At 35.2% G+C, this 26,747-nt stretch overlaps 1 protein-coding gene across 1 annotated transcript; it reads left to right on the top strand.

The window, feature by feature from the left end:
• Positions 1-62: 62 nt before the first annotated feature.
• LOC135468066 (exocyst complex component 4-like) lies at positions 63-25,804 on the top strand. The gene is given in 32 exon segments (XM_064746096.1): positions 63-112; positions 1,229-1,275; positions 3,303-3,391; positions 3,518-3,580; positions 3,903-4,041; positions 4,167-4,255; positions 4,857-4,933; positions 5,205-5,313; positions 6,246-6,397; positions 6,726-6,796; positions 7,204-7,342; positions 7,875-7,919; positions 9,709-9,786; positions 10,189-10,224; positions 10,226-10,327; positions 10,563-10,643; positions 11,098-11,182; positions 11,706-11,775; positions 12,838-12,938; positions 14,706-14,723; positions 16,881-16,898; positions 19,046-19,119; positions 19,489-19,627; positions 19,938-20,019; positions 20,828-21,038; positions 21,821-21,910; positions 22,138-22,169; positions 22,444-22,558; positions 22,933-23,051; positions 23,395-23,490; positions 24,026-24,137; positions 24,738-25,804. Coding segments are annotated over 31 exon segments (2,832 nt in total). The 5' UTR covers positions 63-112; positions 1,229-1,246; the 3' UTR covers positions 24,909-25,804.
• The last annotated feature ends 943 nt before the right edge of the window (positions 25,805-26,747 follow it).

Genomic DNA, 26,747 nt, shown 5'->3' with positions numbered 1-26,747 from the left:
CAAGCCACCTGACGAGGTTTAAAGTGCCTCCATTGCCAAAGAGCTCTCTCTCGTCAAAATGGCAAGCACCGAGGAGGAAAAGCAAAGTGGGCGTCAACAGGCGCCTAGGACGGTGAGATTAGTCGCTGCTGTGGGTAGATCTGCATACTATGGCGACGATAAGAACAATCTCATTTCTTTGCCCGAGGTCAATACGTCAACAAGTCACCCAGTACTAATATAGCGGCATTCGCGACAACAATGACACACAATTAAATCGGCTATATACAAAACCTCTTCTCTTGTAATGATCACCTTGCTCGAATGAATGACTCCGTACAGGTTCATATCCATCATAGGCTGATGACAAGTCAGTTGTCATCTATCAGGAGTTGTCCTGCAGTAAATCATGTGAGACCTACAGGTGGCCATTTTTGATAATATTACTTCACCCCTTTAATTTATTGTGCGTTATAAATTTTTGTCATTTGGATTCATGATACAAGCTGATCTTTGTGATGATGCGGCTGATAAGTTTTTCAAATTAATTGCTTAGTGCCTATTTATGCATAGACTGTAGAAAGTGACATGAGGGTAAATTAGGAATCAAGTGTCCTTAGTTATTGGACATAAACAATGACTAACAGTACCTAAAATCCATGTGAAACTTGAAAGTACTTGATGTATGTCAACTGGGCATTGCTACTTGTGGCCAGCCTTCTTACTGACTATGGTTTTATGGAAAATTGTACACAAATGTTTGAAGAGCTACTCATCATTCAAATATCATTTGTGGATACTACCCCAAAATAGCATCATGTGATTATAAACATTGCTAGCAATCTCCAACATTCTCCATGTTGTTTGTCCTATTTGCTTACAGCTGTTGTAATTTTAATATAGTGGAGTAAAATAACTTGCACAGAATACTTTTAAAAGTAACTCTTAAACTTTTCAAAGATAGTAATTTTCAGTAGCTCTTAGATGTTTCAGTTTGTCACTTTTCGTTTTGGCCATACGGTACATTTGAGGGGACAAATTTAAACTCTATCCTTGTACAAACTAGATAGTGTATACAAACTTGTATCTAAAGTATAATGTTTAATATTTATCAAGATGACTTCATGTATATATTAACAATGTTTTGAAAAACCTATACCAATTTTCTGTTAGCTGTAAATGTTAACTGACAAAGTAACATATGTGAGTGGTTCCTGCTGTGTTAAAGTTTAACCTTTTTCCCTTTCAGCCACAGTCTGGATTTTTAATGTCAATTGTCAGAACTTTGTCATCAAGGTAAGAATATGAATTTTTATGTGTAAGAATACAAAATTTCTCTAAGTAAGCGAATTATCATATATTAAACTGCGTAAATTAACCTTCTTGATGTGGTCTTGCATCAGATATTAGGCCTTGTACATGGCAAGGTGTTGCATTTTACTCATGGCTTTGCCTGGTTTCCCCAGTCATAAAACTGACCACACTGGGCCAAAATTTAAATATTGTTTGTTTGATGTTACAAGGCCTTTATAACAAAAGAGGGTAGGTAGATCAGGCTTTTTTTGTCATTTTTTTGTTTTTCTTTCTCAGAAGGGAAGAACAATCATAGAATGCTGTTCATCTTGTTGATCACAATAAAACTTTCTCACCATTGATCAGAATGCAGTACTAAATTATGTCACCCAGTATTTGGCAATTCTCAAAATAAATATTCTTAGATCTTTACAATAAAACTAACAGGTAAAAATTTGTTAAACATTTGTATGAATACTATTGCCAACAGTTTATGTCAACAGTTTGTGCTAGCATGTTCAGATCCTGTACAGAGGAGACAAGCATGTGAAAATGTACCCAAAATCCTATCCAGCTTATGCTTTTGACGAAGTGAAGCAGAACCTCATGACTTAGAAAATAAAATCTCTACTGAGAAATCCGTTTCGATTCCTTAATTTTCGTTATTTTAATTAAACTTGGTGAGATTTAGGGGATTCTTCCTTCATGTTAAGGATCAAACATTTATGCTTGTTTATCAGTGTACATGCTTGTCTAAAAGTGTGAAAAGTGTAAGTACCCAAGTGAGCCTCAGCCCAGATCACCAACTTTGACCTAATTTACACTGTCCAAAACATTTATATATGAGGAAGAGGAGAGCCAAAATCATGTATGGCTGCATGAAGATTTACGGATGGGACATACCAGCTTTGTGTTTGTTTGTGAACTTCTATGCATCCATTTAGGAATGCACCTGCCCTTACTAGTGTCACTACCATTGTTTTCACTTCATTTCTATCCACCATAAGGGGACCTCCATGGCTCATTTGGTTAGCGCGCTAGCGCAGCATAATGATCCAGGAGCCTCTCACCAATCCGGTCGCTGTGAGCCAGCTCATGCTGGCTTCCTCTCTGGCCATATGTGGGAAGATCTGCCAGCAACCTGCGGATGATCGTGGGTTTTCCCCGGGCACTGCCCAGTTTCCTCCAACCATAATGCTGGTCGGCGTCGTATAAGTGAAATATTCTTGAGTATGGCGTAAAACACCAATTAAATAAATAAATAAATCTATCCACCATGGCATCTGGATGTGGCGATATCAATGACAGTTCAGGAAATTATATCAATATATTCTCAGCTACATACTCCCCATCATAGAGTTTTGACGGGGAGAAAATGTATACACACCTGACTAACCTTTTTTTTTAATTTTGGGATCTCTCAAACATTATTTTTCCAAGCCAATAGAAGGGGGTCATGTGGGGACCTCTGATACGTGTGAAATGAGAGTAACACAATGGCGGATGCCAGCATAAAAGGGACCCTGTTGGGGATTCTTTGACAACATTTAAAACAAAAATCTTACATTTTGATCATGTTACAGCAGATATTATGATGTAAGTTTGGTCTCAATTTGTCACCTTGATTATACCAGTCCATGAATGAATTAATTTAATTCACAAAACATAAACTAGGGGGATTTATGTAAGAGTTCTACACGTAGAACCTCAGCTATAGCTTGAGTGACATGTCCTTGATGGTATAGGCCTGTGTCCAGATTTCATCAGTGTTGTTGAACATTTCGTGCCAGTTATAACCAGAAAAGGTAATGCAATGAAAGGATATAAAAAAATTTGGCATCTGTAAAAACACAAAAAAAGAATTTTGGTCAGGGCCTTTTTGAAGGGTCGGTCATGTAACATCAAACATATTATATTTTAATTTTAAAATTGTCCAAATTAAAATAGTCTTGGGTTTGGCACAAATATATTTTGTAAGATTTAATATCCTTTATTACCAAAAGCTACTAAAATATTTTTTTTATTTTCAGTGCTGACTTCGAGCAAAGAGAAAAAGAGAAAGCTAGAATTGAAAAGGCATTCCGTGAAAGTGATAAGAAATTGGGTGAACTGGTCACAGGTATGTTTAAGTATGGTTTTTAGTTCAGAGTATAACCTGTAAGTCATACATCTGGTGATTCTAGTCATAGAAGTGAGAAAAGAGGAATGATTTTTGGATTTAGTTGGTGTCTTGTTTTGATTTTAGGTAACTACAAGGATCTCATGACAATTCTACAGTCATTTTCCACAGTGTACAAGAAAATTACAGGTATGTTCGATGTGTGAGGTTTGGTGTTTTGACTTTTCAGTGATAAAACATGACAGATATTTGGTTCTAATTAGTTGATGTTGGCTTCATAACCAACTTCTAGTTGCTAGTAAAAATGTTGCCAGTGATGTCTTTTTTATTATTATTATCACATAAATACAATACCTGTTATGTATTTTTTTTTTTGTATTTTATCTAATGAAGTAATTTCTGCTTGAAAGTAATGTACCCTGAGAAATATAGGATATCATGAAGCACTTAATTCATCTCGTGATCATGTGGACTTATTCTCATGTGCTGTTGGTATGTATTTGTTTCACAGATTCAAGAGAAAAAATTAAGAAAATAAAGGAAGATCTAAGTTCTTGTAAAACCTTACTGCACTGCAAAAGAGATGACTTACGAAGACTATGGATAGAAGGAGTGGAGCACAAAACAGTTGTAGCCATGCTGGACCAAATGTACGTGTACAAAAATTATTTAAAATTATAGTTCTTAGATTAAAAATTTCATTTCCACTTGACATGATTAATATTTAAGATTACTGATTAAGTTGTTAAATCGATCTGTGTGTTTGGTTTTACAGAGAAGATATTAAGGAAGTTTTGGAACGAATTGATGAACACATGGCCAGAAAACATTATCTTCATGCTACAGACATGATGGTTTCTGCAGGTGAGTGGAGATGTTTTCACATTATGTTGATTTGTATAGTTTAGTCTGATGATATTGATATATGATCCTATCAGAGTTTAGTGTGGAAAAGTTTTAATTTGTAGGCTGTTTACCTGTAATAAACCATGATCATGATTTTGTTAACTTAAAGTACAACTGTCTTTATCAGGCTTTAATCTCTTTTATAGTATAAAAGTCATTGGGTGCAGGAGTAGCATTATTCTGTGACTCAGAAGTTATGTCACACGTTTCATAGAGACACATTCGTTCAAAGAGTACAATGGACCAGTAAAAGGCAACACATCACTGAAGTGGCCCCACAATGTGGGCACAGAAGTGGCAAAGTGACATTCAGCCATAACCATGCATTCATTAATTAATTAAATTGTCTGTCATGCATACAAATAGCTGTATGAAAAAGCTGTGGTTTGCAGCGATTTCAGAGTTAGGAAAATGTGATTGTATCGTTGGAAACAGTAGCGTGTCATTTCATATTTGTCTGTTTTGTTCTGATCTGAATGTAATTATACTTGGGATTACTTCTGAATCTCTGTGTTTCTTCTATTTCACAGCTGTTGCAAATGTTTTGTTTTTTATATAGTTGCTAAACTTGAGGGTCCACTATCAGGAATTGATGCATTAAAAGAGCTAAGATCAGAACTGAATGCAAGAAAAGAGGTTTGTACTGGAGAATCAAAAGTTGAACATGTAGTTTTGAAGAATGCAGAGATGTAATAAAGTGATTGTTTTTAAATTTTACCATTTATATCTATGCACATTTATTTATCTTCAAAATTCAATTTGAAATTATTGCATGTAAATAAGAATGAATGATTGCTGTGATTCATTTGATTTCATGGGACTTGGGTGGTATTTGTCATCAGTCTTTATTCCCATTACGATTAGGAATGAGTAAAAAGTTTAATGTTATTGTTTGCTTTCATGTCAGCAAATGCATGAGGTCCTTATAGAAGAGCTGAACAGAGTCATTTATGTGAAAGGTACCAGCGCAATGGCCAAAGCTCCTCAGAAAACCGGATCGATCAAGGCAAAGAAAGGTAAATCTGGCAAAACTATCAGAGCTTACACTTTTAAAGCTTAATACTTCTGTGAACATTTATATTTGATGAATAGCACCGAGTATCTTTCATTATGTAAAAAACAAAATGTAATTGTTAAGTTTCCTATGTACATGTAAAGAGTGTTTTTGGTATAGTTTCAAGCATAAAGGTGTCTGTTTTATTAAGACACACCTACCCACCAGTCCCATAAGATTGCATTGCATATGAAAAAATAGCTGAATTTTGTTAGTTTATATGGGACTTTTTAATATAGAGATGCAGTAAGAAAATTATGCAAAATGTTAAAGCTGTAGTTCTGAAGGATTTAAATTTTCATAATCTGAAGAAAATTATTTTATGTACATGTGTATGAGATTATGTGAGCATGAGTTCGCCCATTGAGTGCACCACATGGGTAACTTCATACATGGGGAGCTTTCTCTTTAAGTCTTCTGCCTTTCACTTTTACAATTATCCAGTTTATAGAAATGGCATGGCTCATGGTTATTTATTTACTTGATTGATATTGATTGGCCAGCATTATGGTGGGAGGAAACCCACAGCCATCCATAGTTTGCTGGCTGACCTTCTCACATAATACCGGAGAGGGGCCCATGGCTATTTCTGCTCTGATATCTCACTCTCCTTAATCTGTCAGTCATGTACACTTTTGCTTAAATTGTTTTGCATAAGACAATACTTTAGGGGGAACTTCTTCTCATTAGAGACACTTGCCATAATTAGTTCAGTAAGTGTAGGACAGAATTGATAGAATATAACAACCCTTCCTGAAAAGGCCAGTAGAATATAAACATTTCACCAAAAATGAACAAAAATTAGTCATGGTGACAGTACCACTGTTAGTTACCTGTAACAGATGTTCAAAATGTATGACCTGACAAAAGTTCTAATTTCTTATACATGTACAGGAGCAGGCTCTGTGACTGACATGCCTAACGTGGACGAGTTCAACCACATCACAGAAGACTTAAATGTTGACCCGGAAGAGAATATTCCTAAATATATGGCTATTTTAACAGAGTCTTTGTATGTGCTACGGAAACTTCCAGAGGCTGTGGAGGTATTCTTCACAGTAAATTGCCCCTAAACCTGAACCAAGAATTAGCCTTACACCTACCAGAAACTTTTGTTTCTTTCATTTCTCTCCAAAATCTTTGCCATTCAGATGCTAGTGTTAATATAATGTTCAGCTACTAACACTTACATGTTATTCATATGACCTGTAAATAGGCCAGTCATTGTAAATGATTAATTCCAATATGTTCTTTCTTTGATTGAGTGTTCAATATACAACTTTATCCCAAATCTTTCAAGATGTAAAATGATCAGATTGGAATTACAAGATTGATGGTTACACTCACTGAAAAGATCATCCCTACCTGTTTCAGGCTCTGAAGGCAAGGATTCACCCAGAACTGTTGGCCATAGTAAACAGAGCCTCTCAGCAAGTGGTGGATATGTAAGTCAGACTCGCTGTACACTGATTGCTAACTGACTATTATCTGTCTTTACATTTATCTGAATAAGTAAAGTCCTGATTAAATATTGAACTTTGAATGGTATGTTTTCATAAACCCATTATTGTTGGTCCCACTATGTTATGGTGTCCACCCATGACGCCCTCTCTAAACTCATTTTCATTACTCTATATCTCTTTAAACCTAAAGATGCTTATATGACTGGCCCAGAAGCCTATTTGAAGTGTATGTCGCTGTAGAAAAGTCTTTAACATTGAACTTGCAAACTTAAAGTGCTTATGTATTTAAAATTGTTATTAAAAGTGAGTGTGTACCTATTGTTGGCTTAATGGATCATATACTTATATTACTGTCATATTTTGCATTCCGAAATGTTGTGTATTTGTAGTGCTTCCCAGCAGGGTGAGACCCTATCTACCCTGGATCAGCCCCGCTACCTGTTGGAGTTGCTGGAGATGGTGTTCCAGCAGTTCAGGTGTGTGGCTACCATGCATAAGCTGATGCTGTCCAACCTGCGGCGAATCCAGGTAAATCTACACTAAACCCATTTCTCCATATAGCCCACTTTTTGATACACTGTTATACAGCCTGCAGCTTTCATCCACAATTACTCTGCATGTAGCTCTGACAGTGTCACTTCCTGATTTTGATTACACTGTAGGTTTTACCCTGTTTCCTGTTTGTATCATCACTTTCACTTTTGACTTTAAGGTGTGATAAGGTTTGTGATATCCTGTAGGGATTTTCAGTCAAAAATTTCATTTAACACAACTGTCAAGTCAGATAAATGTAGTTTAAATTCTGTGGTAAATTTTCTGTTTTTAGAAGTTTTCATCTTCCTAAATTACTTTTTGAAGCAAGAGTAAAACATCTGGCAAACACATTCATGTATCGGACAACTGGATGTAAATTATGGAAAAAAAATTCTGAAAAGTCTGCTAGAAATCTTTTCTTTCTGAGGCCAAAATAACTATTAATGTAGCTAAATAGCTGTGTGCTGTGTAGATTGTAGTGAGAAGTAATGCTGTAATGTGTTTGGTGTAATATTATGTTGATTAGCACAGTGCCATGGAGTCAGTTTCATCAGAAGACCAGCCAGAGAAGGTAGTACATCTATAGTGGCCATCATTCACTTCATCATCGGTATTCCCTTCAGGCATTTTCCTTGGTTCACTGCATTTGTCACTTGAGTGTCTGGGATGATTATTGTGGAGCAATAAGATTGATTTATTGATTTAACTTGAAAGGTTTACTAAAGTTCATCATTATAATGTGATGGGTTTAGGTGTCCAATGGGAAAGGCACTAGAAAGTTGAATCATCAAATCAGATGTAATGTGTCAAATGAGCCAGAAAAAAAGCAAATGCTAACCATCTTAAATAAGCAATTGTACAAAATGTTTTGAATATAATGATATTTCATACAGATTGTTTAACTGATATTAGACACCTTTTATCAAAGTTTCAGCATCATGGGTGAAATAATATTAAAACAGTAACAAATACTTACTTGTCTCATATGTACAGTGTCAAGAGTTGCATCAGATATCTTGGATATTTGGTATTTCTGTTGACGATGACCTGTCAATCAAGGCAAAAATGTAGCTGTTTTAATACTGTTTCTCCACTAATGATAAAATTTTCATGAAAGGTGCCTAATATACATTAAATTAGTTTTGTGAAATATCAAAGTGTTACATTGTGAATAATTGTCAGTGTTAGAGGGTTACTGTTTTTTTCTGGTCTACTCAATATACTCGGAAAGGTAGTTTACATGTCTAGTCAGATTTATTAAGTCATTAAACGTATTTAATGATTAATTAATTCATTATTTTTGGATATCAGCTAAATAATAAATTTATTAAAAGTTGGTTCAGAATTTGTGGTGCCTCCTGTGGACATCTGTATTTCCCATATATACATTGTGCATATAAGTGAATGGACCTACATGTACTGCATTTTGTTCTGCTTGTCTTTACCTTTTGGCAAAAATTGTGATGTGTTTTTTTTAATATTTTTTTTAGTGTTCATGTGTTTCACAGTAGTTGCATTTACCTTGTATTGTATGCTGTTCCCGCTGCTTAATAGATTTCTCCAGCTTGATTTATACGCTTTTGTACACTTCAAGGGTCTCTCTCTTTCTTGCTGTCCCCCGACCTCCCCCACTTCCCTCCCCCATCCCCACCAAGAATTTAGCAGGTGGCATTAGTACATGACCAAGAAGGATCTCCTACAAACAAAACTTGGGCTGGGAGCAATGCAAGAAATTCCTTTTTAATTTATGTGTTTTTTTTTTTTTTCTTTTTACTGGCTCTTGAAATGGTAATGATACCATACAAAGCCTTATGTGTTTAAGTAGAAGTAGAGCAGGACTAGATCATGTGTAACAGACAGCATGTTATTTTGTTTTGCATTTTTATGTTTTATTTTCATTTCAGGTTTAAATAGATCTAATTGTGTTAGATACAGTGCTAAAGCTACTTTCACAAAACTGTTAAAATCCAGTTTCTTTAAATGAAACAGACAGTAACTGTAGAACTTCCTATTGGCCATAAGGCCATGCGATTTATAGGATTGAAGGAAAAAAATAGTGACAAAATTAAAAAAAATTCTTGTGAAAGTAGGTCCAGTGTTTTACCTTTATGTATTTGTGTGTGTTGTCAAAATAAATTAATTCAAATATTACTGATTTTGACAACAAACAATTTTGAACAATTGAAAATGTTTTAAAGTTTTACAGTTTTGTTCTAAATGTATTTTGAAAAAGTACCATAACAAGTTTCAGAACACATTTAAAACAACATACCATGTATACTACTCTCACATAACAACTATACAGGAAATGTTTGTTTGTGTGTGTAGGTTTATGTGATCATCAATTTTTTACTTTCTAGAACATGGGAGGATCCAAGAGTGACCAGTTAATTCGACTGTATGACATGGTGGATGTCTGGTCTAAGATTGAGGCAGTCGTAAGTGTTTAGTTTTTCAGTTATATGCACAGAATGAGTTCCTGTGACAGAGCTTTTGGGGAGCGCAGTCTCTTTACTGTCTTTTGAGTAAATTTTGACTTTTTTTAAGTGACACATTTTGTTTGATTCTGATCGATTCATCCACATTGTAGGGTAGCTTAAGAGTTTATTTTGAAGTTTGATTAATTTCTTTGCGGAAAAACAAAGGTGTTGGTATCAGGTCTTTCTACTACATATAACTATAAGACTTCGAATCACTATGTGATTCATTAACAGTGATTGATTCGAAAGCAACTGCCATCATCATCATTAGACAATCTATTTACTAACGCCTGATTAATTTTTGATCAAACATATGATGTGGTTTCTCACTGATTAGTCTCTTCTCTGTTACAACCTCAGCTTCAGTTGTTGCTAGGAGACTACCTGGATATCCGCAAACACTGCAGCCAACAGCCAACAAACACCCAACAACTTTGATGAGCCCAGTCAGGATATAGGCACATATTTTGCCAGGAAAAGATCAACACGACCTAAAAAGGTTTGAAAAGATTATGTAATTAATATAACTTCATTTCAACTCATCAAACAGAAAACTTTCAGTAACAGTGCAAAGCCTTTTGGTCTGATAAAGTACTAAATGGAATGTTACTTCCTTTATGTTGAATACATGAAGTTTGAAATAACTTGTAGATAACTTTTTAAATATTCACAGTATAAGGAACTGGAATGCTTGAATTAATATCATAATGCTATGTTTACTTTTCCTATCACAGCCAGCTTTGTTTAGATTTGATGCCTCTTCCCATGCAATCAGCATGAATAATTACCTGCGAGAACAGAGGCATTATGATCCAGTAAGTTAGGATTATATATCTTTACATTTTCAAGAGTTAGGTTGGTCTCAACTTTTTGTCCAGATAAAAGTTTATTGGTTTGATTAAACTTATCTAATCCTTACTTTATAAGATATTTTCTTTCTAATTTCAAGTTTTTCCATTCCTCATCCTCTTCAGGTTTTGAGAATGTTATATTATTTAGGACAAAAGAGATGACTGTTGGATAACAAGCCTTTCTTATGCTTACAATGAATCTTGTTTTCCCTTCAGGTAGCTACCTGGTAGTGCATTTTTAATTTTGAACTCCTAGACTACCATATACCGGTAGTTAGAGGTGCAAATTCATGGTTTGTCATTTAATAATAAAACTTTGATGTAACTAACGTCTACATTGTGTATGTAACATTTGTAGCATGACATGTACAAGATTTATGGGTACATGGTTGCTGACCTGATGTTTCTGTACTCTCAGGATGATGTGGTGGGCGGATCCCGTATGATAATGGACATTGGCAGTCCTCAGTTTGTCTGTAAGCCTGGAGCTGATAACATCACAGGTGTGTTAATTGTATTCAACTGTTTCCTTGCAGTTAACAGAATCTGGAGTTTAAATATAATTGAAGATTTTTGCTTAAAGTTCTGGTAGAATTTATGTATTTATTTGATTGGTGTGTACTCAAAACATTTTCATTTGTACAAACTATAACTAGATTTTAAGACTCAATGTTATACCATATATAAATATGTGTTTTTTAGCAATTAAATGCAGTTAGTGAACCTTTGTAAATTACTACAGAAAAAGAAGCAGTTGTCAAACATCATTTAAATCTAAAGTGTTGATTACGGAAAACTGAAATAGTTAGAAGTGATGAAGTCGAAGACTATGGTCGAGATGAAGATTAATCAGTAATGGGGAAAATGACATTTGGGGTGGGTGAGGGTTTTACCTTGCATTGTAATGTTGACTATTCTCCTCCACAGATTGTTTTCAGGTATAGGATTTCAGTGAGACTAGTCTTAATTTTCTGTTCGGAAAAGTCCTCTGGATTCATTAACCATGACACATGAACTTTATTTCAGCCATCTTCAATCCCCTTCAGTCATTCATAAAAGAAATTGATGCAGCCATGAGCAGTTCAAATCGCTCTGGGTAGGTAGAGCTATTTCAGGATTATTTTTCTTCCAGGGATCTATTTTGCGCAGTCATATTTGACTTATAAATATGAAAATTTATACATATTTACAATAAGGAATATACAACTAAACATTAAAATTATGCTTTAGATTAAATTGATATAAAAAATAGCTGTTTCATAAACTGTGTGACAGGGTTCATATGGGGCCTTGGAACCTTGAAAACCCTGGAATTTGAAGGAAACTTTTCCAGGCCTTGAGAAGCCTGGAAGAATCAAGGGTTAGTGCATTTGGGCTTGGAAAAGCCTTGAGATTAAGACTATGGAACCAACTTGAGTTACAGTGTATAGTACATATTTGCTGACCTTCCTCTTCAGGAAATTTGTTTTCAAACATCTTTCTGCTTAATGCACCACTGCATATATCAGAAAGACTAAATGTTTAATTAATTATTTATTTATATTATTTGATTTGTATTTTACACCATACTCAAAAATATTTCACTGATATGATGACGGCCAGTATTACAGTGGGAGGAAACTGGGCAGAGCCCGGTGGAAACCCACGACAGTCTACAGGTTGCTGACAAACCTTCCTATGTACGACCGAAGAGGAAGCCAGCATGAGCTGGACTTGAAGTCACAGTGACCACACCCCTTAAATTTAAACTCTTAAAAATGTAAAAAAAATACTGTATAAACATTATCTTGGTTTTCTTCACTCTTCAAATTGCCAAGGGTTCAGGTAATCATTGTTAATAGCAAATTTCAATTTAACAGTAAATTTGTATTAATTCCTGTCCTAACTTAAATCTGGTAATCTGAATGAAATGTAACCATAAGGGTAAAATTTTTATCGCAAATATCTCCACTTTGAACTCATCGGTATTTAAATTTAAATATTTAAATATTTTGAGGTCATCAGCATTAATTTTTGTGAAACATTTCGACTACTGCTAAATGAGGTTGCTTTCTGACAGTGAGAAAGTGTTCAACATGCTGTTTATATATCTGTACTGTCCTTAATGAGAGTAAAACTGACGATGAACTGGACATGTTGTTTGCTGTTCTTGTTACAGGTCTTCTAGTCTCCAGCTGTTTGTGAAGGAGTTTGTCCAGCAGGTGTTTTTAGTGCAGGTGCATTTTCAAGTGACCAACAGTATTGACAGTGCTACCAAAGGTAATCTTTTATACTCTCCACAGTGGGAATTTGTTACCTGTACATGAGATGTCTAGTCTGTTATACCTTTTACCAAACCGGTTTATTCATATTGGCAAGTTTTTTTTTTTTGTATATTGAAAGGGCTAAATTTGCATGATATAGAAATATGTTAACGTGCGGTCGCTGTACATGGGAAGGTCTACCAATAACCTGCAGATGGTCGTGGGTTGCCCCGGGGCTCTGCCCGGTTTCCACCCACCATAATGCTGGCCGCCGTTGTATAAGTGAAATATTCTTGAGTACGGCGTAAAACACCAATCAAATAAATAAATAAAATATTTTGCGGTGCAAAATGGCCCTATTTGATTTCTGTCAAAATAATAGCGTTGTTATCCTACAAGCCACTCACAGTTCTTATGATTATGCAGTTAATACAAATAACATTTGTTTAAAAAATGAATAGAGTGACCCTGGAGAAAACAAAAGGCTCATTATAGCTCATTACTTTAGCACTTCATTTTGCCATCATCAGTGGATAATATGTGTACCAGTAGCACAATATGAAGGCATAGTATTTCAAGTTACAGTCTTATTCATGGGAGGGAAACAATCCTTTGACAAGTTTGTTTACAATTGCCTGAATACCTTTTTTATTTGGAAGGCTGTTCTGAAAAGGTTTATATTTTCTTGATGCAACACTTTGCAAAGTAACTGTTCTTTTGTGTGGTAAGACACATTCATGTTCACTTTCAAGTCATGCAGGGCAACAACCTTTGTTTTGAACACTTTCTTTGAGGAGCCGTATGTACTCCAGTACTAGTTATTTAATAAATTCTGACCCGGAAAGTACCTTTAAATGATAACATAACAAGTGCTAAATTTGTGTGATATTCCAATGCACACACTTTTAAATGCAGCAGAAATATAATAAAAACTACAGAACAAAATTCATACCTAGATTTATGAACACCATGACAATTGACAGACCATTTACTGGCTGTTGACCTAAAAACTTTCCTACAGATTCTGCTGAATTATTCTGAATGTTCATACTTATAGATATGATTTTCTGAAAGTTACAATTTTATGAAAGCAATATTCTTCCAGTGTAAATGATCTAAAATTTATTCCAAGACCAAGTTGCTCATTTTCCCAGTTTGTGAGGGCTCTGATAAATGTAGAAAGATGTTTTGATGTTGATTTGGAATGTTGGGTGATATCCTTCTTGGAAACTGTACGTTACACCACCAAAAGTGGTCGAAATTTCAGGTCATTCAGGTGATTTATTTGTCACATATTCTCTTAGATGTTATCTATGGAAAACTGATAATAATTAAAACCCATTGTCATTTCATTCAATCACCACAGTATGTCTAAAATGATGACAATGTGGTCTAAAACAACGATCAGTTCTTTCATCTGAACCACTTTCAGTGATCATGAACATCATGGTATAAATATTGAATCCTCTTTCATTTACTCATCACTTTTATTACGTTTCCAGCAAGATAATCATTATTTTGCGTATGTGTCTTATTATTGTAATAGATATTGGAAATTAGAAAGGAATGAAAAGTACCATATTTATTTTTGTTCCAACGATGATGTGTTTTTGTTTCCCCTGATGGAAGTTAGCCAGGATGAAACTATCGGCATTAAGACATCCAAACAAGGAAAGGTCAAGAATTCCATTCTATAGGCCATTAGAAGAATTTTTGTTTCTTTTCTACACGTCAATAGTAATGATTTTTTCTCACCTGTTTTATGATTGCTCTGTACCTGTAGAGGCAGATGAAGAAGGCAGTAAGTTCTCTGTTGTTGAGTTTGCTGTTGTTCTATTATAGCTTCATCAGTATCAATTTACTTCTCTTTGTGTGCTGTTTGATTTTCATATCATCATATCCTTTGTGTGCCTATCTCATTCAGTTCTTTTCTAATCAGTGTTCATGTTGCTAGCTTTAACTTTGTTTTTGCCACCTTCTTAAATATTTTGAATGATTCAAAGACCAATTATTCTTCTTTCTTTCTTTTTGGACACAATAAAGATTTAGATAATACTCTTTACATTTGCAAGAGAGTTAAGAAAGATTTTTGTCATATGTCCTTGCATGTACATCATCAGTCAGATAAAAATTAAATTGATATATGTACTACATTTAGCACTGAAGACTTACCTGTAGACTGGAATACATACTGCATTTTATAGAAAAAATACAAAACATAATTTCTTTTACTTAATTACAGAGATACATTTGGTTCTTTTCACTACCCAAGCTAAAATAAGAGACACTGTAGAGGTTAAAGAAATATAGCAGAATAACAAGAACATTCTCTTTGTAAAATAAGTTAGGCATCTTTATGCTATTAAAAATAAGTTTGTTTTATTTTGAAGGCATCTTTATGCTATTAAAAATAAGTTTGTTTTATTTTGAAGGCATCTTTATGCTATTAAAAATAAGTTTGTTTTATTTTGAAGGCATCTTTATGCTATTAAAAATAAGTTTGTTTTATTTTGAAGGCATCTTTATGCTATTAAAAATAAGTTTGTTTTATTTTGAAGTTTGCATGAAAGTCAGTTGTGTTGCTTGTCCTGATGAGCATTTTTTTAGTGTTCTTAAACATAGATTTGAAAAATATGTTTTCTTTCAGCAAATTGTCTTACATATCAAATGATGTATATGCTTTTTTTTGTGATATTGCGATCTTATAAATATTTCTTGTTACATCTCTCACATAACAATTATATATTTTCAAAACGATATCTGTCAGAATGTTCCATACTCATCTTATTTAACCCACTTGTCTCCCATCAGTATGGTGTGCATATCTGAATATCACATGTGGGAAAGTTTGTCTGTAACTTGTTAAAAGTCAGTGGTTTACCTCAAAAACTCTGTATTCCTGCACCCATAAAACTGATCACCATCTTATGAGTGAAAGATTTTAAAATATGGCGTTGAACAGCAACCCAATATGTAAATAAATAAATAAATCTGTTTCAGCCTTGTTGATTGAGCTGTTGACTTCACAATTATTGTTACCCAATAAGTTGATCTGACATATAAAGTTGCAAGTGTGTTTAAGAAGATACGTACATATTTATGTGCTGGTGCTATATACACTCTAATGGAACCTTGCAGCAAATTTGAAAAGCATGTACTGTAAATGTTACTGAGAGTGTCGCCTCAGCACATATCTGTTTACACAAGCACACATGATCTTACACAAGCATGTGTAATCTTACACAAGTGCACATGTGATCTTCACATTAGTACATGTGTGATCTTACACCAACACGTCTTACATTAGCACACATGATCTCATGCAGGCACATGTCTGATCTTACACAAACACATGGCTGACATTAGCACACATGATCTTATGAAGGCACATGTATGATCTGATGAAGGCACATGTATGATCTTACACAAGCACATGTCTGAGATTAGCACACATGATCTTATGCAGGCACATGTGTGATCTTACACAAACACATGGCTGACATTAGCACACATGATCTTATGAAGGCACATGTGTGATCTTATACAAGCATATCATCTTCTTACGAGAGCACAGTGTCATCGTGCACAAGCACACATGTTATCGTCCATAAGCACACATGTGACCTTACACAAGCGCACATGATCTTGAGCAATTATATTGTGTTCTTACCAAGACACAATGTGATATTTGGAACATTTTTGTCAGTCATTCTGAAATGAAAAAGTCTTAACTTTGCCTGTTTTTTTATGTTAATTATTTATTCATTGTGTTTCACGCTGCTGTCTGTCAGATATCAGTAAGTGTTTTTCATCATTAGCTTCTTCTGGCTTTTTTGTTGAATGTTTTGAATGATGTATGCACAGCTGTGCGTGGTCTGGCACATTGACAATGCATGGTTTGTGACCGCAAAGTGTCCTTCAGTAATCAGTCATGTAATCTTCATTTTGTTTACAATAGGCAGTCCCCGAGATTCAGGTAATTCTACAGTTTTCACGTTGGTAGAGAGGCATTATGAAATATTCATTAGCTGGTTGTTTATATACTTATCTACATGTTTGTGTTAACAAGGTCCTGTTTTCAGCTAATCACGCAGTTCTATATTATTTCAGATATAACATTCAGTGAATATTGTGGAATTTTCATTAATTGTGAGAATAATGGATGTCATATTTGTAGATTTAGTAGTTGTTGAAATTAACAGATTGCTGTGTGAATTAATTAAAAATAGGCTGTAATTTGAGGGAGGTCATTGGTAGAACTTTTACCAGTAGAAGCTATTTAAGAGCTTTTTGTGAAGTTTGATTTATTTCTTATCGGAAAAACTAAAATGTTGGTTTCAAAGTATCATTTTAAGGCCTTTTGTGGTTATGAAAGTGCCTTTTTTTTCAGGCCAAAGTTTAAGGTAAAATACAATATTTGTTCTGAGAACCAGTGAAGAAAATCTGAAATCTTAGATTTTAATACCCTGGGTAATATTGCTGTTATGAAGATGAAAAGATAATAACAGTGTGCTTTAAATTATAAAATTTTGAAGCTTTTGTATAACTGTCATGCTCTTGTCATGTGACCAATATGCTGTGATCTTACTGATTTTCCCATTCTAAATTTGGTATGTGAAAGTACTTTTTAGAAGCACATAAATTGATTAAAATGATACTTTTTATGCCAACACTTGTGATGGTAATTAGTTTTACTGACACATAATTTTGAGGTGTGTAGAGATCAGTGCTCATTAACTTTATATATGGTTAATTCCTGAAGTTGCCAGTTGCCGTGATCAGCTACATATAACATTGTTTAATTCCTGAAGTTGCCAGTTGCTATGATCAGCTACATATAACATTGTTTAATTCCTGAAGTTGCCAGTTGCCATGATCAGCTACATATAACATTGTTTAATTCCTGAAGTTGCCAGTTGCCATGATCAGCTAATGCACCTTCTCTTGCTCCATTAGACTATTGGATCTCCCTCTGAATCATGGTTTGCTCACAGATGCTTTGATATGGCTGTTTTTTTTCAGCATTGCATTGCCAATGTTAAACTTAATGAGATGATTGCATGCTTTATGTTTTGCACTGGTGTAACATTACTGGTACTAATTTATGTAATTCACATAATGTTTCATATTTCTTTCAGTTTTATTTTCATTTGGTTTTTATACACCCCTGCCATAAGGTGGAGCGTATTATGTTATAGCGATTGTCTGTCCGTCTGTCTGTGTGTCCGTCTGTGTGTCTGTATTAGTGTCTGGACTGTAATTCCAGCTGTTTTCTGCGTAGAGTTTTAACTCTTGGTACATATATACACAGATAACGATGTGTCGAGACTCACATTTGTCTTTTTGTGCAGGCGTCATGGTAACCAGATAGCCATTTTCTTATATATACTATGTAAATAGATAGGATTTCATGTCCGGGCTATAACTCCATCAGTTTTCGACATAGAGATTTAATTTTTGGTGGATACATACGTAAACAGATGATGATGTGTCGCAACTCACATTTGTCTATTTGCACGGTTGTCATGGTTACCAGATTGCCATTTCCCCTGTATATTCTATATAAATAGATATGATTCCGTGTCTGGGCAATAGCTCCATTTTCCTCATAAAGTTTCCATTTGTGTTGGACATACTCATCCACTTGCGGGGTTGTCATGGTAACCACATACCTATACCTATCGTCAACACCCATGAAGATTCCTCTCAGGGGTTATACTCACCACAGTGCTGCTGGTATTCTTTTATACATTTCAAATAAATGCAGAGTCTGACATGTCCAACACATATTGATATTATTTAAAATACCACATTTGATGGTTGGGATGACCTTCAAAATCGTCATGACTATGCTTGTTGAAAACAAGATCTGACTCCGAGCAAAAAGAAAAAAGTACCTAGCCCACTTGAGTTTTCATAGAAGGGAATTAAAATTTGAGTCATACTTGAAATCCAAATACCAGCCTCATCTCTAGTACAAAACAAAAGTTACTTAACTCAGAATCAGAATTAATAAATGGGTGTATTAGCGTACCTTTATGCTGTTCATGTGCTGTGAAGTACAAATATGTACATGAAAAACTTGGAATCGTTGTTAGAAAACTGACCATCATTGGTTTACAGGCTTTGATGCTCTCAGAAACACAATTGACCAGAAAACCCAGAAGGAGCTTGGAGTGACCAGACCTCTGTTACAGGTAAGTCTTACAATGTGTTATGTATGTACATGTACCTGTATGATGTACTTAACATTCTGCCATGTTTACTGTTGGGTCAGCTTGACCAGAGGATTATTGTAATGGTGGTACCATGTTTGTCTCCATCGGTTTTAAAAAAATTTAGAGACCGCATATTTGTTTATAAAAGTTGGTGAAGCATTTATGTTCTCTTGAGCAGAGAAGCCATTTTCTTCAAATTCTTTGGATAATAAATTCAATTTCATCCATATATGGACTTACTGGAAGGTTCCAGACTGATTTTGATAAGCATAAGTAACCTATGACCCATAGGTATATTAATATATTAATATCATAATTATTTTGTCTTTGACTTTGCCTGGCTAACAGAGCACAGTGACTGTGGATAGGAACATTCAGAAGTTACACGGGCTGATGTTGGATCTACCTGACTATGCTGACCAGTTCTTGAACATGATTTGTAACATCTTGCAGGAGTACAGGGAAACATGCCACTCTGCCTATAGAGGTAACATTATCCAGTGTACAAAACCTGGTTTCAGATTTTCACTTTAAAGACCCTCTGGATAAAATGAATAATACCCTTTAGGGTACATGTAGATGGTGAGAACGATTTTATATCAGTTTTGTGCAGAAAAGCAATTGTAAGGCAATGTTAAGATTCCAACAGGTTTATTTTCCTGCATTTTTTTTTCTGTGAAAATGTGGCTGTTGTCTGAAGACATCTGCGCCAGAAAATCAAGTCCTATATATTTGTCTATAACAATTTATGTCAAAGTTTTGATGGTATTTTAGATATTTCCATGTCTTGCCCACAGGTATTGTACAGCTGGAGGTGGATGAGAAGAGGATCATCAGTGCTATGTGGGCCAAAGATGATGACATCAACCGCTTTCTCAGGTAAACTGAAACACAGCTTTATCCAGGTTAAGTCTTGTTTAATGAACCACTGATGAAGATCTTAAACTACCTTGGATATTAATGCTATTCATAATATTGCTATTACAAACACTGGACTTTAATAAATATTTTTTTGAATTGCATCAGTCTAATCTTTTGTTGCACTTGGCCAGTCTTAAATCATTGAAATAACATAGAGTACTTGCATCCAAACACAACTCTTATTTAATTGTTAATAAAACGTATGGATATGAATCAGTTAGGAATAAGGTGTAATGTTACATGGAGATCCAGCAATTTCTTCCCCAACTGAGTATTTGTTTCATCATACAGTTATTGTGACAGAATGTTTAGCTAATTTGCAAGATCATGTTTTTTGTGTAAAAACATAATGCTGTGCCAAGAAAGAAATGTAGCACACATTACATGTATGTTGTGGCCATGGGTCATGACCTCATATTTACATGTTTCATGTATTTTTACAATGATACATGTTTCAGATCTTTGTTACATTGATACATGTTTTAAGTCTTTTTTATGCAGATAAATGTCTCAGGTCCTTGTTATGCTGATACATGTTTCAGATCTTTGTTGTGAGGATACATGTTTCAGGTCTTTGTTACACTTATACATGTTTCAGGTCTTTGTTACACTGGTACATGTTTCTGGTCTTTGTTACTCTGATACATGTTTCTGGTCTTTGTTACACTTATACATGTTTCAGGTCTTTGTTACACTGGTACATTTTTCAGGTCTTTGTTACACTGATAGATGTTTCAGGTCTTTGTTACACTGGTACATGTTTTAGGTCTTTGCCCAGCTGGAAGTCTCTACAGCCCACAGAGGGTCAGGAGTTGAACCGCACCATCTGTTCTGAGGAGGAGATGCGTGCCCTGAACTCCAAAGAGTCTGTGATCCTCATCAGCAATCTATCCTCGGCTGACTCTTTGATTCCTCAGAATGAGATCATCACTGACATCACACAAATGAGAACCGTTGCAAATCTTCATGAAAGTCTGGCAAGTGATGATCCCAAGGAAGATTTTATTACAAACAAACCTTTCCAACTTGTCTCATAGAAAGTGGTTTTGGTATCAGTATACATGTACAATTGAGCCCAAAAAGAACAATCCAAAGTAATGATAATATATGTATTGATGTTTATGAAAAGCAGCTGTTGATCAAGTGAGAAATATCAGTGTCGCTTACAGGTGAGACTGTTTATAGTTCACAGTGTTTTTGTCCATGATGTCACAGTTATTTTGGACCAGAATCAATTGATTCTGGACAATTTTATCGTGGACAATTTTATCATCATACCATTCTAGCATCGTCAGGAGAAGGCCTTGAAGAGCCATTGTCATGATCACTAAACTCATGATCACTGGTTTTCCTTGTCTCAGCCCAGTTTCCTCTAGTAATATAAATTGGCATCATACACATTTTATAGTTGAAATAGTCTTGATATGCAATTGATTTGATTGGATACTAAAGCTGTCAGTTGATAAGTGATGTATTTCATCTAATATTGAGAATTTTTTTAAATGACAGATTTTGTTGATTTAGATTGATTTATCCACTTTTTTCAGACACTTAAGAGTTTTTTGGGGAAAGTTTGATTAATTTACAAAAATGTAACTGGTCGTGTCGGAAAGTTTTAAGACCTATATTTGCTTCTGAAAGTGCATTTTTGTATCCTAAACTCAGATGAAAAATACAGCAAATTACACAGTAGATTTGTTTACAGTTAACTTTAGCAGGGTAACCTAACATCCTGTTGGATGTCATGTTTTCTTTGCAGGAATGGTTTTGCAGCAGATTACGCTCCTTTGCAGCCAGTTTGTCCCCAAGTACCAGAAATGGGGTCACCTGTCCAGACGAGAATCATTCTGTGAGTATACCATACCCCCACTGTATACACCTTCATTAATCTCACAGGCAGTATGGTGTGTGTATGTAGTACCTTTCATCCGAACCACTATGCGGACTCGTATAGCTTTCACAGTGTGTTTTGTTCATACTCCAATAAACCTAAAAATACTAGTCAATCCTTAAATAAATCTGAATATTGAAATAACTCCACATACATGTATGCGTTTTATCTCTGTTGTTTTGTAGGATATACCACCAGTGTCTCAAGAGGCATTACAGTGAGTGCTTTAATAATATAGCAAGTTTAACAGGCCAGTAATAATGTGTCAGTTTCCATTGTTAGTTCAGATTGACTGTAATTTGTGTAAAAAGTGCAGGTCAGACTGATTTTATTGTCCTCAGGTATTGGAAAGTGAAGCCCGTCATTAAGTGACACAAAATGAAAAAATGACAACAGAGCTCCTCAAACAATCGAATTTACAGGCATATGATGAAGTACATGTACAGTAGTTTAAAAGGGTGCTTTAATAGTCTTGCGTTTAATTCTTGCAGGTCTCTTAAAAATGTAGCTCAAGATTTTCAGAATCTGGCTGAGATTTGTCTGTTACTGCTTCATCTGGAGGTCAGAGTTCATTGTTTCTATTACCTTCTCCCAGTGGCCAAACAAGTGAGTGGACATGTCAACCATTAACTTTAGCATATCCCAGTACAACCTAAACAAGAATACTGTAAAGATTGAAGGAAATATTTTTAAAAACAAGTTATGCAAGTATGGAACTGATTTGTCTCTTGTTCTTTATCACAGCTGTAAACATGTATTTTCAGCAAGTTTAATGTGCAAGAAGTATTGTATTTTTATGTACATGTATCTCCTTTATTCCTTATCTCTGCATTAAATATTGGGTAGCTATTTTTTCTCCCAGCTGAACCTTCAAGTGCATTGAAACAGATTGCTGAAGTAGCACATATTCACTCGAACCTCTGTTGATAATGTTAATGACAGTGCCATGAGATTCTAATCAGGTGTGATGACTGTTTTAGTCAAATTATGCTGGAGCCATTGATGACCTGGATCCTGATTCTAATGTGTTAAAACTGAACAAGGATCTCTCCAGTGTGGAGGAGGTTTTAACACAAAGTCTACAGCCCAGAAAGTTCAGGTATGTCAAAAAAATAAAAAGAATGAAAAAGTAATTTCTAATGAGTGAAAAATTTTAGTTTAATGTTAAAAAATTGGCACAATTTTGTCTAATTTTATGCATCCAACAAATTCTTGAATACGGCATTAAAATGCCAATAAATAAATAGAAAGCAACTGAGATGTGCTCAGAGCACTTATGAATCAATAAACACAATTGTCTGAGAAAATTGAAGGAAATTAATTTTGTGTATAATACATGAATTGTATTTACGTCTAAATATTTGTTGTAAATGTCTGTACTCTTTTCTACTCATGTGTATTTACAAATATTTTATGAATTGCTTGTGTATTATATTGTATAGGTACATCTTTGAGAGCCTGGGCTTCCTTGTGGCCTCCATCCTCATCAACAGTGTTCAGTTCTTAAAGAAAATAAACGAAAATGGCGTGAAGAAAATGTAAGTCCAACAGCAGGTTTGAACATAAGTCATATCATTCCATTAGAAAGCATTGAAGGAGAAGGCAGCAAAGACCTGTCTAAAATCAACAGAAATGTCAGAATCAGGAAAAATGGGCAAGTTAGTTGTGTACGAAATTTGTGATCAGTTTGGGTATGTCTGTTATAAAACACAAAATAATGTGATAATCAAGAACACAATGCAGGTAGTGAGCAGCCTGTATCAACATGTTCCTCCAAGCCACAGATTCTGAGAGAATACACCGGTTGTCAGGTAATTGTAATCCTCTTTCCAATCCTATGCAGTGAAATTTTGACATTCTTTGATAGCTTCAGATTGTTTTTATTTCAACCAGCTACATGTAGTATGTTTTAATGATGTTTCATCATCCATTGAAATGTCCTTTGTGGACTTTACAGTAAAGCACATCTATATTTTAAATGTTGGTCAGCATCTTGCAAATACTTTTTTTATTGTACCAGATGTGTGTTTGTCTGCTGATGAGTTATGTGGATATCTGGATTTCATTTCACAGGTGTCGTAACATTTTTGCTGTGCAGCAGAATCTGACCAACATCACTCAGTCCAGAGAGGCAGACCTGGACCATGCACGGCAGTTCTACGAGCTCATCTACTCTACTCCAGATGTTAGTATTAACATGCATTTTAACAGTTAATATAAAATCATTGTACAGTATTTTAGCGACCTTTCCTGGATTCAACTTAATGCAGACATTTTTGTACAGCTGAAACAACCAGCTGTACAAATATAATGTCAATAATGTAAATTGGATGGATGGTAAGTCCGACAAATTTTTGACATCCCAACTTTTAACATATGCTATTCCTTAAGGAAGGGCCAGGGTGTAAGATGACATCATTTTGTTTATTTATTTATTTGACTGGTGTACTCCAGAATATTTCACATGTACGAATGCGGCCAGCGTTTTGGTGGGAGGAAATTGGGCAGAGCAAGAGGAAAACCCATGATCATCTGCAGGTTGCTGGCAGACACTCCCACGTATGGCCACATTGGTGAGAGGCTCCTGGGTCGTTGCGCCCAGCATCAACATCAATTTGTATGGATCATTAATAGTATACTGGTATATGTACTTTGTTCAGCATGGACATTGGACATGAGAAATGTTGACCACTGGTATTAACCTGTGTCCATTTTGCATCTAATCACAAGACCTTATAGTAACACTTGACATGTCGTACGTTTCTGTTACGTTGTTTTGTTTCAGGAAATCATTAATGACATAGCTGAGAAGGGTGCACAGTTCACGGAGTCCGAGTACAGCCAGCTGCTGCGGCTGATGGGGCGAAGTCAGCCGGGAAGTGACCCAGCCGTCCTCAGTTCACGCCTCACTCGCCTGAGGGAGACGCTCCAGAATCTTCAGAATGAGTCTGGCTAACCAGGAACATTGGATTCTGCTAACCATTGTCTTGAACAATTCTGGCGTTTCACATCATCCTGAAGAATATTTTACTTCTATGATGTTGGTCAATTGGTCTGGTACATATACCTAACAGCTGCTCTGATGTAGACCCGTGGCTAAGCCAGAGAGCACATGACATCAGTGGTCAATGGCTTGTGGTCTAAACTGAGCCAGTCTAAATTGCTCTGCTAACCTGAATTCCCATGCCTGAAGCTGTTCCACAGTCAGTAGCTCTTATGCCAGTTTTGAACTGAGTTAAAATTTGAAATGTGATTTTGTTGCCTATTTTTGGACAACAGGAGTCACATGGTAATGGTGATAAAGTCCAGTTAAAAGACTGAAGGCCATGTTACGTTAATATGCCATGAGCAAAAACAATTCCTGAACGTTGAGGTATGTATATAAATACTGGGAATGTAAATACTGGGAAATACTGGGAATTCTATGCTTATAATACATTAAATATCCTAACCCTTGCCCCTATTTGTACACGTGCAATACCCGTTGACGCTATTAACAATGCTTTTCTCAATTGCATCAGTCAGCAATTGAGCATTTAAGTGTCAGAGACGTTTCTGGTGTTCAAACAAGATGTAAATACATGTCCTGATTGTGTAAGTGCTGAAATGTGCTTGTTTTATACTGCAAGTATATGTTCTTCTGAAAAGGCAGGATCAAAGTGCTGATGTTGCTTCATTTGTTTCCTGATTGATGTGTGTGGAGGTCAGTGTTTGACATGCATAAAATGACAAGTGTATATAAAATATGACAGTTGTACATTTCATTAGCAGTTGTACAATACAATTACACGTACTACATGTGGAAGAATCATGTGGCTTTTCTGTCAGTGTTTTTTATGGGGTTTTTATTTATTTATTTATTTATTTTTTGTTGAGTTTTTTAGGCTTTGCTAAGCTGTATTTCATGCAAGCAATGAAGTTGAACTTTATGCTTTGATGGTTTAAGAGAGAGAAATTTAAAGAAAAGGGGTCCGAAACTCAAACTTGATCTGTAACTTGTTATGGTGAAGCCATATACCCAGTTTCAATTCAGTATGATGAACTGTTGTGAACAAAAACAGAATATGTGGACAAGAACAGTGATAACTTATTCAAATTGGTTGGAAAGTTCTAAGCACAAATTTGATGTGTAATTTGTTCTGGTGTGAAGCCATGAACCAAGTGGCAGTTCAGTACGATGGATGGCGATCATGGTGGTACGGGACTAAGAGCATGTGATGGCATGAACAACAATTGCCCACTCACTTCTAAACATGTTCTTTACTGTGCAGTAAATATTTTGACTAGGAGTTGAACTTTGCAACCATACATGTATGTGGCTGAACTTGTGCCATATGTACAGACTAAATCGCTTTTTACTGTGTACAGTGTAAAGTCTTCCTTAAAATTCAAGATTACTGTCTTTCACTTAAAGTTTATCATTTTGCAAGTAACACGTTTGGATTGATTCATCCCTATAATAGGGCCACTTTAGATGTGCTTTTTTTTGTGAAATGTGATTAATTTCTTATCAGAAAAACTTAAGGATTGTCATCAAAAGTATCATTTTAAGGCCTTCATGTGCTTCAGAAAGTGCACTTAACATACCAAACATTCTTGTGAAATACTGGTCAAAAGCTCAAAATTTACATTTTATTTAAAATCTGTTAACACTATATGAATATGCCAACAACACTATTATAAACAACAGATGCAAAGCTGTAGCACATAGCTTCAGTTAAGTATATGAAATAACACAGGCACGGTCACTCGTACGGTGGCAACAAGATTAAAGCTAACAGAATTATTGTCATTA

Source organism: Liolophura sinensis, chromosome 6, assembly GCF_032854445.1.
Source record: "Liolophura sinensis isolate JHLJ2023 chromosome 6, CUHK_Ljap_v2, whole genome shotgun sequence".
Lineage (NCBI taxonomy): Eukaryota > Metazoa > Mollusca > Polyplacophora > Chitonida > Chitonidae > Liolophura > Liolophura sinensis.
The sequence above is the reverse complement of the archived record's forward strand: the minus strand, read 5'-3'. Positions and strand labels throughout refer to the sequence as shown.